Source organism: Dromiciops gliroides, chromosome 1 (assembly GCF_019393635.1).
Source record: "Dromiciops gliroides isolate mDroGli1 chromosome 1, mDroGli1.pri, whole genome shotgun sequence".
Taxonomy (NCBI): domain Eukaryota; kingdom Metazoa; phylum Chordata; class Mammalia; order Microbiotheria; family Microbiotheriidae; genus Dromiciops; species Dromiciops gliroides.
The window spans coordinates 667,914,514-667,931,604 of NC_057861.1; the positions used below are offsets into that span (position 1 = coordinate 667,914,514).

At 46.4% G+C, this 17,091-nt stretch overlaps 1 protein-coding gene across 4 annotated transcripts; it reads left to right on the forward strand.

Annotated features, from left to right (window-relative positions):
- The first annotated feature begins 419 nt into the window (after positions 1 to 419).
- CSPG5 (chondroitin sulfate proteoglycan 5) lies at positions 420 to 16,887 on the forward strand. 4 transcript variants are annotated; one of them, XM_043977773.1, is made up of 5 exons: positions 420 to 771; positions 1,436 to 2,651; positions 6,845 to 7,033; positions 9,107 to 9,263; positions 16,362 to 16,887. In XM_043977773.1, exons 1-5 carry the CDS (start codon positions 660 to 662, stop codon positions 16,521 to 16,523), a joined length of 1,836 nt encoding a protein of 611 aa, XP_043833708.1. In that variant the 5' UTR covers positions 420 to 659; the 3' UTR covers positions 16,524 to 16,887. The 4 variants fall into 4 exon arrangements, with proteins under 4 accessions (XP_043833708.1, XP_043833709.1, XP_043833710.1 ...); XM_043977774.1 differs by having other exon boundaries at positions 422 to 771; positions 9,110 to 9,263; XM_043977775.1 differs by having other exon boundaries at positions 423 to 771; positions 9,107 to 9,182.
- The last annotated feature ends 204 nt before the right edge of the window (positions 16,888 to 17,091 follow it).

Below are 17,091 nucleotides of genomic sequence, written 5' to 3' on the forward strand. Positions count from 1 at the left end.
TCGGGTCGTTGCCGGGTCTCCCCTGTCCTGTGTAATGTCAGTTATTCTGCCCCCTTCTCTAGGGCATATGGGAGACGCAGAGGGCGTTTCTCCCGGGGACTGTTCCGTCTGTCTCCTCTCCCGGGGACAGGGCTGTAGGTCAGTCGGTCAGGAAGGGGTGCGGCAGAGGGGCCGAGGCACCCCCTTAGTCCCCCTCCTCTGCGGGCGGAGATAGTGGAGGGGGGAGGAAAGGAGGAGGCCCCCAGAGCCAGGCGTCAGCATTACGTGCGGAGGAGCCGCGGCTGGTGCAGTCGGGAGGGAGGCGGCACCGGGGCCCGGGCTATGCAGCCCGCCGGGGCGCTGGAGGGGCGGTGCTGAGCGCCGGCAGCTGCGGTTGGGAGGGAGACCCGGGCGGGCAAGAGGGAGGGAGGTGCGGGTGACTGCGAGGGGAGGCAGAGGGAGAGCGGGAGAGGGAGGCTCCGGGCAGAGGACGGAGCCACCGGCGCCGGGCCGGGGAGAGGACTGGGGCGGCATGCGGCTCTCGCTGCCCTTTGCGGGCTGAAGCGGGAGCGGCAGTCTTGGGGCGGCACCGGCGGGAAGCAGCAGCCCGAGGAGGAGGAGGACAGCGGCGGGAGCCGAGCGGAGCCTGGTCAAGCCGGAGCTGGACGGGCAGCGGCGGGATGGGCCGAGCTGGGCGCGCGGGGGACGGGGGGCCGGTCTGCTGGCGGAGGCTGCTGCTGCTCCTGGGGGCCATGCTGATCCTAGCCGCCCGCCTGGCCGGGGCCGCGCCGGGTAGGTGCAGAACGCGACCCTCCTCCCCGCACAGCCGGGGTGGGGGTGGGGTGGGGTGGGGTGGGGCGGGGAGGGACGGGCCTCAGTCCCCAGGTCGAGCGGGGCCCCTAGCAGGCAGACACGCTAGACCCCCCGGAGCCGAGAAGGAAAGGAGGGGAACGTCCCCCTCTGCCCCAGAACGAGACTGGGGGTGGGGTGGGGGGCTCGGTGCGGGGATCTGCGGGGCGGGGGTGAAGCTCTGGAAACCTCGCACGTGTCCAAGTCCCCCCCAACCCCCCAGACTGGGTGAGGGGAGTCTCCCGTAAGGGAAAGGGGTTCACAAGGATCATCCGCCGCCCCCCCCCATCCTTCTGGCCGCTCTTCAAATTGACTGCGCCCGAGAGATGTCACCAACTCCCAACCCCCTCCCCGTCAGTGACATTTTTCACCCTAACCCCAGGCTGGGAGGGGGCGCGAGGTGAGACGGGGCGGAGCCGCGGCTGGTAGAGAGAGCTAAGCTGGGGGGGTGGGTCCTGGAGCGCGGCCAGCTGCAGGTGGCCGGGGCACGCGGGCTGAGGCCCAGGGGAGGGGGCTGATCAGGGCTGACCAGCCGGGGGCTCTAGGCAGAGCGGGCGCCGCCCTAACGCCTTCGCTCTTTTCCTCCTTCCCTGCTGTCCCGCCTCAGCCTCCGAGCCCAGCACCGCGGGCGATGCCCCGCCGGCCGTCGGGGAGCGGGGAGGGCCAGAGACCCAGGAGAGCCGCCGGGAGCGGGCGCTTCGGGCCAACGACACGCGCCGGGAGGAAGGCGCAGGGGAGGACGAGGCAGCGGCCATATCTGAGGGGCGTGCGGGACAGGGTGAAGAGGAGGCTGGCCCCTGTTGGGACTGCCCCCCGGGGACCACTGTGAGAGTCGGGGCCCTGTCCGAAGAGGCCCTGCTGGAGGCTTCCGCAGCAGTGACCGGGGCAGCCTGGCCTGAGGCCATGACTCTGGAGCTGGCCCCTGAGAACCGAGAGGAGGCTGGCAGTGGAGACCCCCAGGCCGGTCGGGCCACCCTCCCTGGCCTTGAGGAGGTGATCAGACAGACAGAAGTACCACCCTCCGGGGAAAGTTGGGGTCCAGATGCAGAGCCCGTGGGGGCAAAGGGGCCCCCTTCTCCTACCCTAGGGGGTCACCCCAGCCTTACCCTGCCAGGCTCCGGCCCCAAGCTTCCCGATGTGGCCCACAAGGAAAACCCCTTGGAGTTGTGGCTGAACCTGGGCAGTAGCCTGCCTGACCCTCATGTGCCAGCTACTGCCTCTCCACCTCTGGGTACTCCAGAGCCTCAGCCTTCCTCAGAGATCATCGACATTGATTACTATGATAGCTTAGATTCGGAGAGCAGAGGTGCCGATGTGGAGAGCTTCCCAGGATCACCTGACACTTCCCACCAACACCTTCACCCAGGTGAAGATGCACCATCCTGGAGCCTGACTGATCTGTATGATGAGTTCACCCCCTTTGATGAGTCTGACTTCTATCCCACCACTTCATTTTATGAGCTGGAAGAAGAAGAGGAGGATGAAGAGGATGAAGCAGCTGTTCAGGACCTAGAAGATGAAAATGACCAAGGCCAACCTGGCTTGACACCTAGCGTTGGTCCAGGTATTTCCCAGCCCACCAGTCGTTGGCATGCAGTACCTCCACAGCAGACTCTGGGAGTGATCCCAGACAACAGTATCACCTTCAGGCCTCGTCCAGGAGAAGTGGGCAAAGAACTGGCACCAAGTGAGAATGGCACCGTGTGCCGAAGTGGCTTTGTTAGGCACAATGGCTCCTGCCGGTCAGTATGTGATCTCTTCCCAAGCTATTGCCATAATGGAGGCCAGTGCTACCTGGTGGAGAATTTAGGGGCCTTTTGCAGGTAAGTGTGGGGCAGAGGGATGAACACAGTCTCCACCCCCCCCCAAAAAAAATCAGTTCTTGGGAATATTATCATAACCTCTTTCTAGGAAAGGTATGGTCTTCAAGAAAGTAGACAACTTTCTCAAACAACCTAGATTCCCAATTCTAGAACCCTAACTAATCCACAACAGTGTCCATTGCAGGATTTCCACTTAGAGTTTCTATCCTATGATTTTATCACTTGAAAAAAGATTTACCAAGAGTAAAACTTACAGTCTCTTCCCCATTTCTACAGATTAGAAAATGGGTACTGCTCTCCAGATTTTTTGGAAGCAGCTTTCCTGGTCAGATCTGCACACTGCAGATGGAAATGATGGATTTCCTCTAAGGACAAAGAAAGGATTTTTGATGAGATCCTTGAAGGGCTGAGAAATCTATGAAGGAAAATTCCAGCATCAGGAGCTAAAAAAGGACTGGCTTCTCAAGATAGGAATAAAAGAGACAGGGCATGGTGGAGTAGAGGAGGTTCCTTTCATTTTCAGTTTAATTCTTATTCTTAATATCAAAGGAGTAAAATTAATCTTTAAGGAAACACTGAGGACTAGGGGATAGATCCCCTTTAAAAAAAAAAAAGGATAAATTTCTAATTGAAAGACTCCCCCCACCCCAAATCCCTGGTTTAAGATGTTGAAAGCTGTTTGGTTTGGTTTTTGGTTTTTTGTGTTGTTTTGGGGGGGTTGGTTAACAATGAAGGTTAAGTGATTGCTCAGGGTCACACAGCTAGTAAGTGTCATGTTTCTGAATCTGGATTTGAACTCAGGTCCTCCTGAATCCAGGGCCAGTGCTTTTTCCACTGTGCCACCTAGCTGCCCCCCGAAAACTAAGTTTTACCAACCCTCTTACCCTCTTCCTCCCCTCTGGCTTTTTGTCTTTTCCAGGAATCACTCTTGGCTAGAGAATGTCAAGTAAATCCATAAACCACTGTTGGTTTAATGGCCTATTGACACAGTCCCTTTGCTAAACCTACCATTTCCTCTCCTTCTGACCAATGTGGGCTTTGTGATAAGCACTGGTGTTGTTACAATGTGAAATATGAAATTGTCTTTCTCCATGGTAATGTGTAAGGCAGGACTGTGAACATCAAAAATTAATCTTCTTTGGAGAAAGTTCAGAGTAGAAGATCTTGGTAATGGACTTGAAGATCAGCCCTAAAAATGGGCAAAATTAGCAAATTGAAACATCAGTTTCTATTTTTGGAGTCTCCTAGTCCCCTTCTATGCCCAACTTTTCAAAAAATGTAAACTACCCCATTAGCTTCATGTTCAAGACTCTACCTTTTTTTTTTCCTTCACTGGATCCTGCCTACTTTGATACCTAGTCCATACTATAAAGGAACTGAAAAGTTTGATAGCTTTGAAAACATCTAGAATAGATAGGCTGCTATCCAATATTAACCTTTTAATTTGATGTTTAAACTGATAATGGGGAACTCCGCTTTAAAAGGAAGAGACACAGGCAAGAATCATAAGGGCTAGAAAAGCATGTCTTCAGATTCCACAGAACCCAAAGAGGATCGATAACTTGTGGTTGGATGGGTGAGGAGAGTATTCCCTTTAGCCCCAGCAATAGAATTTCTACCATTTCCTTGGGTGCACAATTCCTTCATCTTGGATAACTCAACTTCAGGTTTTATTCCTGATGTTTCTCTCACTTAACTCTTGAAGGGGAAATGAAGAAGTCAAACCACTTAAATCCTAAATAGAAAAACAATCTGGGAATTAGTGTAAAGATTCTGAGTTTTGATAATCTGGGACTGAAGCTGGTGTTCTTTTCTGCAAATGGTTCGAATTATATGGGACTGCAAAGAATCAGTTGTAGAGTGTCCTATAGATTGTATATCTTGATCCTCTGGTAAGCTCCACAGGGAGCCATTCAAAAGCTGTCAAGGGCAGCTAGGTGGCGCAGTGGATAAAGCTCTGACCCTGGATTCAGGAGTACCTGAGTTCAAATCCGGCCTCAGACACTTGACACTTACTAGCTGTGTGACCCTGGGCAAGTCACTTAACCCCCATTGCCCAGCAAAACAACAACAACAACAAAAACAAAAACAAAAGCTGTCAAAAAGGAAAACAGAGTGTCTAATGATTTTCTAACAGGAAACTATGGCTACCCTCAATGCCATCACCTGATTGGTGTTCCAGGCTTCTGTTTCTAGAACCTTAGTTGGAGGTGAAGGAACCACAAAGGAAATACTAGCCTGTACACCACAGCATTCGCTGATGTCATAACCCAACACCCAATGGAGGGAATCTGAGTTTCCATCCTTAGAGAGTATAACAAAAATACAAACAGGAAGTTAAGATCCTTTGTTACTTCTTAGAGACTATAAAGGTTCTCAGAGCCTTCTTAAAGTCACAAAGCATTCCCAAATGGGAATGTAAAATTGCCCTTTATGCTGAACTACTGAGCTCTAGATCAACTCACACAAGTTCTACCAGTGTGCTGGTCTCAGAAGAAGCCTCCCACAATTCCATCCCAGTTGCCCTTTTTCCATTTTTCATCCAAGTTGTACTTACATGTTCCCCCATTAAAGAATCCAATTCTGTCAGCATATATCCATCAGTACTGTCTAGAAAGTTCTTGTGCATTCCAGGCACATATGACTGAACCCAAGTTGCTGTCTGCAGCAGTTTTTGTCTCCATTGCCCTCTTTTTTTCTGGGATATAATCAGAGCACAGGGGGTTAGTTTCTCTGTAACATAAGGATAAGGACCCTCTGGTGAGAGGGATCCCAATTCTGTCTGGTCTCCAGAACCAGTAAAAGTCCTTTGATGCTTTTGATAGTGCAATTTGGAAGGAAGTCTCGGGTTCTAAGCAATACCCTTGAGACTGGGAGTAGCAAATTCCTTCTTGCAAAATCCCCTTTCTAGGGCCCCATTCTCTTGTCATTCAGTGGGGTTCATGTCCTCCTTCCATCGCCTTTTCCCATCTCTTTCTATATCTTTCCCCTTTGAAGCAGCCTGGTTCCCATGGAAACAGCAATGTCATTGGAAGAACTGGAGCCTGGAAATGTTCACAAGGGCAAGAGAAAGTCATCCGACAGAGGGGCTAGGACAGTGCTTAGAAAGCTAACTATAAAAGATTTTGTGTAATGGTTCAAATAGCAGTAGCAAGAGGACTTTAAGGGGCATGTTCTTGGGACCAAGGAAGTGGGGGGGGGGACTCTCTGTGTATCAGTGTATTATCCTTACATCTTTTTATTCCCCCATCTATATCAGCATCTAGCTAGTCACGTGCACAGGGTGTAGCTATAAAGTAAAGAGACTGGTTCCAGAAGTCAGACACAAAAATCTGTGTTACTCCTTTAAAGTCATTCATCACATTTGCCTTTTTTTTCAGCCTCTTTTCATCTGAGGTTCTCTGCATCAGGGAGAGTGTCCAGGAAAATTTATGTGACTGCCTTTCTCAAGAGGCCAGTTGATGTAGTGGGAAGAGCACTGGACTAGGGACCCAGAGCCCTGCATTCTGCAACTCAGTAGGCATGAGAACATTGGGCGAGTCACTCAACTTGTTACTCCCAGCCTTGGCTCTCTTCTTTGGAAAGTGGAAATCACAATATCTACCCAATCTTTGCAGTTATGATTCTCAGATAACACAATTTAGCTGAAAGCACTTCATAGATTATAAAGTGCTATGGCAATGTTTGAGGGTTTGTATTATCAGTCCTCTAGGCCATGGCTTTTAACCTTTATTTGTGTTGTGGACCCCTTTAGCAGTCTTATGAAGCCTATGGCTCCTTCTCGGGTCTTAGTTTTTTGTTTTGTTTTGTTTTTGTTTTTGTTTTTGCGGGACAATGGGGGTTAAGTGACTTGCCCAGGGTCACACAGCTAGTAAGTGTCAAGTGTCTGAGGCCAGATTTGAACTCAGGTACTCCTGAATCCAGGGCCGGTGCTTTATCCACTGCGCCACCTAGCCACCCCCTCGGGTCTTGTTTTTAAATAATTTAAGGGCATGCTAAGTTTCAATGAGAGGTTAGTGAAAATAAAGATGCCACTTAAAACCCTCTGTGTCTGCAGTTATAGGACTGTGCTGGTTTTGGAAAAGCCATTGGAATTTAGGGGGTTGGTTTATGTCACAAGTCTAGGGGAGCTTAACCAGGTCAGCCCTTGTGTGGCTCATTCGTGTCCCTGTCCCTGCTGCTACTTCCCACAGGTGTAACACACAGGACTACATCTGGCACAAGGGGATGCGATGCGAATCGATCATCACTGATTTCCAGGTGATGTGTGTGGCTGTAGGAACAGCTGCCCTTGTGTTGCTCCTACTCTTCATGATGACTGTTTTCTTTGCCAAGAAACTCTACCTGCTTAAGACAGAGAACAGCAAACTGCGCAAGACCAAGTGAGTCCTTCTTCCATCTCTCCCTCCAGAGTGGTGTTCATTCATCCCTCAGCTAACACCCCGCATCCATGTCAAATAAATGTGGTTATAGTGGACTGGGAGCCAGCAGAGCTGGGTTGGAATCCTGCCTCATGAGCTTACTAGCAGTCGTGCCCAAGGGCAGGTGATCTCACCTGTGTTAGCCTCAGTTTCCAAAGCTCTAAAATGGGTATAATAATACTTGTATTTGAGGAGAGCTTTTGTAAACCACAAGGTACTACATGAGCGTGGGATGGTGTGACTTGCTCTCTAAGCAAGTTCACTCCCACACGTGGTTTTTGAGTTACCCATGCACGTAGAGAGCTAACTGCCGAGGATCTTGTATGACTGTTCAAATAACAGCAGGAAGAGATCTTTGAGGGTCCGCTTCTGGGGTGAGGGGTTGGTGCACGCATCCTCAAACCCTGTTATGACCCAGCACTTTGCTCCAAAGCCTCCATCTCCAGAGCACTTGGGTTTTTGCTATGCATTCTCTAGGTATCTATCTCTAGGGAGGGCGGGGTGTATTTATGTCATAGATTGTCTGCAGTGCCCGTTTGTCTGCATATGGACCATCCAGGTACTGCAGCAGTGGCACATTCCCTGGTGGGAATGATGCCGATCCTTGCTGGCAACGCCCTACCTTTGGCCTAAAAGGAAGTAGCTGAGGCAAGACATCAATCATGGGTTTCAGATTAAGGTCTGGCATCCCCTAATCCCTGGTGTGGGTGCCAGAGATCACAGACCATTGCTATAGCCAGCCCTCTCCCTTCTCCTTCCCCATTCATTCCTTCAGACATTAAGAGTCGCTGCCGGCTGCACATGCTTCCTGGGTGTAAGGCAGCACAGAGGAGCCAGAGATCAGAGCCGTCTTCCCTGGAACCCTAATTCTAAGCACGCTAAGGGGAAAGAGGTCAAAACCTCAACCCATCCCTGGCAACAATCTGAATCTCTATTGTGCCTACCCAGAGATACTTGCCCGTACTTTTACATGCATGTTTACCTTTGTGTATCCTACTACACACTCACACTTTTGACTGCTTGCAGATTTTCACCGCAAAAAAATATATACATTTTGAGGGGAAGCTAGGACGAGCTTAGGTTTTTGGCTGAGCCCCCACATGTCCTAGGCTGAAATATATCCTCATTCCATTCAACCTGTAGCCCCATCCTATGCCCTCACTTGACCCAGGATCCCCAAGAAATGTGACTGAAGGACTTTCTCTCAGCCCACCCTGGGGAAAGGACAAAACGCCATCTGCTAGGTCATCCTTTGCAAAGTGCAGCTGCTGGCAGCTCTGTGTAGTTCTGAAGCTGGCCGAAGGAGTGCTGGAGGGGCCCCTTTATTATGCCTGTGCATTGAGGCAAGGCCCTTCTCTGTATTTGTGATCGCTCTGGAAAGACACAGGCCTGTTTCCCCGGCTGCTCAGTCGACCACCCCCCCTCCCTCACCCACTACCCCCCACAGGGGATGGGAGAGTAGTGGTGTCCTATTCCCAAGCTGCTGCTTAGTGGGAGGAGGGAAGAGGGAGGAGGAGAGAATCCTAAGGGATGTCCTCACTGACCATTTGGAGACAGCAAAAGTAGGTTGGTAGCCCTAAAAGGGGCAACTGATAAAATGAAGAGACAGATTCTTGAGAAAGGTTCCTTTCTCAACTAACGGAATGTGGAATGGAGAAAGGACAGAGGGCACTGAAGACAGGAAAGTGTCTTAGTTTTTTGCTCTGGGTGCTTTCTCCACTAGTCAGTCTCTCTGTCTCTCTGTCTCTGTCTTTCTGTCTGTCTGTCTGTCTCTCTCTCACACATATGCACGCACGCACGCACACAGAGTAGATTCTTTCTGTACCCTAACTTTGCTGATATCTCCTGTTGCATTACCTTCTTTTTAATCCAGGTCTTTCCTCCAACTCTGCATTATGTGTTACAGTGGACTTAGGGATACTATTTAGGAGGCCTAGAACTGGCCCCTGATGTTGAAGAGATGTTGTGGCGGACAGATCTTCGGTACTTGTGACATTCCCTTCTGTTCTTTCTCTTTTATTCTGCCCTGGTCAGCAGATTCCGGACACCATCTGAACTCCACAATGATAACTTCTCCCTCTCCACCATTGCCGAGGGATCTCACCCAAATGTAAGGAAACTTTGCAACACTCCCCGTACCTCCTCCCCCCATGCCCGTGCCTTGGCTTACTATGATAACGTTATCTGTCAGGTAACTTGTCTTCTTCTCATTTCCTCTTCTGCATGCACCAGCCCCTCACCTGTGCCGTGGGGCTACTTCAGAGTGTCATTTAGAAGCACCTTTCAGGACCAAGGAGAGCAACCTGGAAGGTGGGGGTGGGGTGGGTGGGACAGAGATCTATCAGGATGTTAAAGGCAGGAGCCTTTACACCCAAAAGGCAGTCGAACCAGAGTACCAGCTTCAGAGCTCTTAGTTAGAAGGATTCCAACGTTGTTGATTCAGAGTTTCATCTGGGTATTGTAGAAAACTCAGTCATTTCCTTTTTGCTTTGCATATCAACACAGAGAGAGGTTTTGCTTTAATTCCTATGGAGGAGGCTGATCAATGAAGTATTAAGTAGTCTGGCTAACACTTCCAGGAGTATGAGAGATAGAGCATCCAACTTTCAGGTATGGTTTGAGAAGACTCAAGTTTGGCAGGCATGCCTGTACAAAACTGTTTAGGGTCCAGTGTCATTGAAAGATACCCAAGCAGTCACTAAACTGGAAACAGGCATATGTGATGGATTTAGGGAAAATCAGTCCAAATACTACTTGTAGGGTGGTGATTTGTAAATTATTCACTGAGGCCCAGAAGAAGCATTTAGGACCGTCTGCAAACTGTTCTGTGAACATAGTTCAATCTAATAAACTTCCATTAAGCATCTGCTATGTGCAGAATACTGTGCTAAGTATTGACAGGAGCACAGATACAAAATTTACATAAACCATGGTCCCAACTTTCATGTAGCCTACAGTGTAATAGAGGTCAAAGCTGACTCAATGTGCTTCAGAAGCTAGGAAAGTGATGGGCATCATCAGAATGGGAAGGAAGGAAGGGAGGGAGGGAGGAAGGAGGAAGGAGGGAAGGGAGGGAGGAAGGTAGGTAAAAGGGAGGGAGAGAAAGAAAGGAAGGAAAGAAAGAAGAGAAAGAAAGGGAGGGAGGGAGAAAGGAAGGGAGGGAGGGAGGGAGGGAAGGAGGAAAGAAGGAAGGAAGGAAGGAAGGAAGGAAGGAAGGAAGGAAGGAAGGAAGGAAGGAAGGAAGGAAGGAAGGAAGGAAGGAAGAAGGAAGGAAGGTAAAAGGGAGGAAGGTAAAAGGGAGGGAGAGAAAGAAAGAAAGGAAAGAAAGAAGAGAAAGGGAGGAAGGAAGGAAGGGAGAGAGAAAGAAAGGAAAAAGAGGAGAAATAAATGGAGGAAGGAAGGTAATAGTATCTTAACCCTTTTCCATATGAGAACAAACTTTTAAAAAATAGAACTTTTCAGGGGCAGCTAGGTGGCACAGTGGAAAGAGCACTGGCCCTGGAGTCAGGAGTACCTAAGTTCAAATCCGGCCTCAGACACTTAACACTTACTAGCTGTGTGACCCTGGGCAAGTCACTTAACCCCAATTGCCTCACTAAAAAAAAAAAAAAGACAGAGGCTGAAGAGGCAATATGATTAAAGTTTGTAAAGTGGAAAAAAATTTTTAAAACTAAAGTCTATAAAGTAATAAAGGATCAAAATTAAATCACAAACTATTGGAGCCAGAAAGGATCTTCCTTAGAGGTTATCTAGTCCAATTCTCTCATTTTAAGATAGGGAAACTGGGGCAGCTAAGTGGCTCAGTGGATAAAACACCAGCCCTGGATTCAGGAGAACCTGAGTTCAAATCTGGCCTCAGACACTTAACACTTACTAGCTGTATGACCCTGGGCAAGTCACTTAACCCCATTTGCCTCACACACACACACAAAAAAGATAGGGAAACTGAGGGAAAGTGGCTTCCGCAAGGTGAGATGTCACCAGGGCAGAGCATGGTGGGACTGTTGCTTCCTCGTTCCTGGAGGTTATGCTTCCCATAATGCTGGCCAAGATCAGATTAGGTTTTCTGGCTGCAGTGTCACGACACTGACTCAAATTGTGTTTGCAGTCCACTAGGATCCATAGATCTTTATCAGATTTTGGGTAATGTGGTAGTGCACAAATAAAAAAAGAAGTGTTTAGTTATATTTCAAGTAATAAACATCAAAAACTTGTGACTAAAATGTTCATAGGTTAAGAAAAGATTTAGATAAATTTACAGGTAGATTTAGGCTCTGTACTAGATCATTAAGGACAACTAAGGATATTTGGGGACATCTCTAACCTTTGAATTTGTATAGGCTTCTCCAAATTATCCTTTTTGTGGCATTATCAGACAGATCATCCTAGCCTAGCTGGACTATGGTCCTAGGCCAGAATACAGTTCTTGTGACCAGATGAATTTTTCACAGTTATTTTTTGTGGGCTGACAAAGAGAGCATACTGGGCATCTTAACATTTCGGAATCATGAATTTCCAGTCAAATATTTATATACAAGGTGAGGCCACCTTTTTCTTGTTGCAGAAAGAAAAGTTAATTTCCTACCTTTTGAGGGTTTTGTAGTATGAGCTATCATTGTGGGACAAAAGTTTTATGTTTCCCTCTAACATTATGTGATCTTACTTTGTGATAAGATGTCCATAAGAAAAAAAATTATTTGACATTAAATTCACAACACACTCAGCTTTGAAAAGAAAGACCCTTGAGAGTAAGAATTTCCAACACTGAACCCCCAAATATAGTACAGATGTTACTTTAATTCTCACTCCTCTTCCCACCAGTTTCCACAATCAGAACCCAGTGGAAATTCTGAATTTCTTCTTGGTGCTTTAGTTTGGGTGTTGGGTGTTGAAGATTAAGGTTGATTACCAATTAGTAATGATCTTCAGGTAATCATTTATGACCCTGTCTCCAAAGTTTTGTTTTTGTTCTTGACTCATCTCTGTGTCTGGACAAGTAATCTCAGCATACAAAATCATTACCAAATCGTACTCCTCAAAAAGAAAAAGAAAAAAAGCCCACAATCCTTAGACATACAAAAGACTGATTATTATTTAGAGTCCCTAGAACTGAAAGGCACCACTTGGCCCAAGCCTTTCATTTTATAGATAAAGCTCTGGAGGCCCAGTAAGGTTGGGTGATTTGTTCAACATCCTACAGGTAAATAGTGGATCTGGGATTAAAACTCAGGTCTTCTAGTCTAGTGTTCTTCCCAATTCAATTACAATCAACAGACATTGATTAAGCACCTATTATTCATAAGCCATCGCACTAGACTCTTGGACTACACAATCAAGCTTTGAGGTCCAGTGCATGACTTAATGGGTCAGTTCCCTCTCCAGGTACATTGTCCTTTAAAAGGCACACTCTGAAACAGCTTCTGACCAAAAAACAATCTGCTGCTTTGAAGACTAATGTGGGGGGAGGTGGGAAGGGCATATTGCTAGCCTATGTGCAAATAACACTTCCCCTCCCCGTCCTCTGTTACTCACCTCACCTTGTGCTAACACTCACATTGGCCCCGTTGGACTGATGTGAGGTAACTGTATCGGGTGGGCCATTGTATGTAAGTCTGTGTGTGAGTCTCTTGTGTAGCTAAGCAGCAAACCCGGAAGGGATTATCAGGAGAAGAGGGAAGGGGTCATTGTTCAGCAGCAACCTTCCTCCCAACCTGCTGAGGTTTGTGGGTTATCCAAGTGGAATGGTGAGTATTTTGGGAAATGGCTGCCATAAGGGCAATAGCAGGAATCCTGTGTATTCGACACAAGTGAAGGTCACCTATCATCTAAGTGCAGTCCTTCTGAATGCCATGCATCATCCTGGCATCCCAACTACAAAGGAGAAAGTTGTAGATGGAGCCCAGGACCCTCAAGTGTGGGGGATTTTTACAGGACATTCAACATCCAGTTCCTCGAACCACTAGAACCTTTCATTTGTTGATAAACCTTTTCAAAACCTCTCCCTTAGCTAACCTCCACTTTTACTTTACTCTCCTTCTTTCGTTTTTTAACTTGCCAGACATCTTTTTTTTCCCCACGTGCCTGACAAAATGCTGGATTTTAGAAGCAAATGAATGAATGTTGCAACTCTTAGAATTGTGGTTCTAGATCAGAAAAGATCCCAAAAGACCGTCTAGTCCCAATAATCTCTAAGCTAGGAGGGTGCTGATGTGGTTGGGATGAACCTTGAGTACGTATAATGGGGGAGAAATTATTTAATCCTTTGCTTTCCCCAACATACAGTATTCCCTCTTGGTGCGAGACAGAGCCAACCATTGGGATGTAGTTGTCAAGATTCCGATTACTTGACTCTTCCATCAGCTAGTCTTCCTTGATCACCTTCTGGAGAAAGCTTTAGGTTGAATGTCCTACTCATAGACTCCCATGATGCCGGACCCTGCAATCAATCAACAGTTATTTACTTATTGAGCGCCTACAACAGTCCAGCACTTTGCTAGGCACTAGGGATATAAGTGCAAAGAACAAAAAGGTCTTTCCTTAGAAGGTGATTGACATTCACAAATGATTCTTGAGGTTGAAACTAACTGTAAGTTTAGTCCAGTATTCATATAAAACAGCTTCTACTGTTGCTGTTTGGATGGAAAGGTTGAGTGGTGGCGTAGGAACTCTTCATTTCTTAGAATGCGCTTCCCCTTCCCCTCAGCCCAAATTTAGGACATTTTTTTGATCTTCGCTCCCACAAGGCTCAAAGGGGCTAAGTTTAGTTTGGCTCTGACACGATGGTTTCATCCGTCCAAATTTCTTTGTATTATGTCAGTATACCTGTGGCTTTAGTATGTCCCAGAGAATGGTAGGAGGTATCAAAGGAAACCCCTGGAAGGTAGAAAAGAGGGTATCTTACTGTGAGGCCCCCAAAGACCAAAGTATTTTTGCTATGGTTCGAAACCAGTTTTACTAAAAGGCTTAAAATAAGGATTAGTTCAGTCTCCTGTGTGTATCTCCCCCAATGACCCCACAAAGGAAAGTTTCCAAAGCTCTCTATGAAAAAGAGAATGAAAATCTCACAGCTATTCTGTGCCTCAGTCAGCTGTCTTGTTCATTAATACCCGAAATCCATTTCTTCTTCTTCATCACTAGTGGATGCAGGGGAAGAGCTATGTTAAATCTATTCAATTCTGTTTAACTATATTTGTCCCCAGACTAAATAATCCTCCTTCATTTAAAATTTTTACTTAGTACCTAATTTTTAACCCTTCAGTTGTTTTCATTGCATTTTCTGGAACTTTCTACAAGTTCACCATATCTCTCAAACTGAGGGGCCCCAAGTTAGATATTATACTCTAGAATATTTCTGGCTTATGTTAAATATGAGGCAGAAGTTATTCTTGTATGCTTTTCTCATATTTAGACATCTCAATATCTGCCATAGTGTGACAATTTTAGAAGATTTGTCCTTAGTGTTCTTCTAGTAGTGAGAGCCTAAGGGATGAAAGATCAGACTGAGTCACGGGGGGCAAGAAGTAAGGTGGTCCAGGTGACACCTGAATCAATAGACCCAGATAAAATATTAGAAACATATCTTGGGGGCAGCTAGGTGGTGCAGTGGATAAAGCACTGGACCTGGGTTCAGGAGCATCTGAGTTCAAATCCTGCCTCAGACACTTGACACTTACTAGCTGTGTGACCCCGAGCAAGTCACTTAACCCTCATTGCCCTACAAAAACAAAAAATTTATCTGGGATCAATGTCAGCAAATAATCTTAGAGTGGGTAATATTATGAGATATCCAGAAAAGTGATAATAAATTTAACTCCTGTATGTATGGAGGCCAACAACCTAGACACATTAAATCTAGCAGTTCCTTGCTTCACAGTCATGATAGGGAAACACATTTGCTCAACACCAGGAATGTGACATGAGGGAAATCCACAGTGCCCCTATTCTTAGCTTCCTGACTAACTGAAGACTTCCCAAATTGCACTTAACCACACTGCCCAATAATAGAATGGGATGGACAACAGATAGAGTGCACTGAAATACTTATTCCATGGCATGCATTCTTATCCCCTTAGCAACTGGTGTTGGTGCAGATGCTTGGGTTGAAAAAACATTTAGAGTTAAGATGCTTATTAAAGAAATAGCAGCTCAAAGGTGGGTTGGGCATTGTACATGCCACCAAATGCTCAATGGTTCTATGACCTATCATCAACAGAATTTATAGTGATTTTGAGAACTATCCTGGCCATCTACAAAAATAGTCATAATTTGGTGCACTTGTTTGGTTATTGTCTCCAAAAATGGTCCTGAAGTGGGTAAAGACAAGTGAGAGAGGGAATTGTGAAAGGAAGAAAAGAATGAAGAACACCTGGAGGTTTTAGTGTTGTAGAATGTAAGATATCAATAAAAGTATCTTGAAAGCACATCAATTGTGTTAAAAGACATATATAAGAGGTTATCTGGTACAGGTATAGAAGACCTTTGAAGATATAACCCCCAAAGACAATTGTCCTGTTTTGGAGGCTGTAACATGTGTGGTAGGAATGTGGTACCCACCTAGAGTGAGGTGGGAATATGAACCAGACTCTAGCACAGATCACTGGGAACCATTCAGGAAACAGAAATCATTCCTGTGAAGTGTCTTCAGCAAGGAAGCCATTTTAGTTACAACCTCTTAATGAGTCAAAAAACCCCAACAGGTAATAAAGAAAGTGACATTTTTGTTCTCTGATTAAAAAAGGGATTGCTTTACTGTACAGATTAGATGCGCCCAAAGTTACCCTGCACCTAACTGGGACTAGCAAGTAGAAAATATCTCCTGTGCTTGCTGAGGTTTTCTCCCAGAGGTAGAACAATATTTGAGAAAGCCCTAGCAACAGTCAAGTCAGTATTCAATAGACAGACCTGTGTCAACTCATTACTGTGGAAGGTCTTTGGCTTGCCTGAAGACAAGTGTATTCAAAATTTTTCATGACTGTGCCTCCCATGGTGATGAAATCTCTGACAGTTACTACTAAATTCAAGCCATTTGGAAACCAGTTAGCCAGAAGGTTGCAGCATGAGCAAATCTAAGACTTGTGGTTCCTAGAAGAACCACTTGTCTATCTGGCTATTCCTTGATCTCAACAAACCTTTAGGATTCTTAAAGGTAACTCATGAATAACTTTTGCCAGTCTTAGTGATTTCCCGTTTTTTTCCCCTTCTCAGATCTGATGCTGGAGATGTATTCTGTCTGATTTTTCTCTCTCATTCTTTCTCCTTCCCTCCTCCCCCCCAATTTTTCTTCTTCCAGGATGACTCCAACATATCCCATAAAATGCAGGATGTTCTGAAGTCCTGCCTAAAAGAGGAGGAGTCATTTAACATTCAGAATTCCATGTCACCCAAACATGAGAGTAACAAAGGTGACCAAGATGACTCGGAAGTGAACTGTCTCCAGAATAATTTAACATGAAGCAAAGGAATAGGAAGAGGAGAAGGAGAAGAGGAAGGAAAGAAAACTGACCTATTGTACAGCTCCATTTCTTGTAACCATTTGTTAAACTTTTCCTTTTTCCGATTTCATGGCATGCTTTGATGTATTTTGTACAGAGGGGGAAAGAGCCCCACAAAATATGTGAAGAGCCTAAGCTGAATTGCGTGCATCGGGGTGTTTGAACTGTGCTGTCTGTATATTGCTTGGGTTAGTTCTGCTGCTGTGATTTCTAAACCTTTGCTGTTATTCAACTGACTTTTTTTGTACTTTGATCCACCTTTTTTTGAAATACAAGTAAAAGCAAAAAAAGAAAGTTCTTGAAATAAAACATTTTTTAAAAGTTTCCCGTTGTTGTGGGGTCTTGTTGTCTTTCTTCCCTGCCCATCATTGGTTCAATGTGAAGATGTCACTACTGATGATCTGTCCTTCAAATTCAGTTAGCATTATCCACTCCACCCTCTTACCCCCCACCTCAGCTTTCCTGTTCCACCTGTTGTAAACTGCTTTTGTTTCTGTATTCTCACTCTGGGGTGGGGAATGGGTTCCT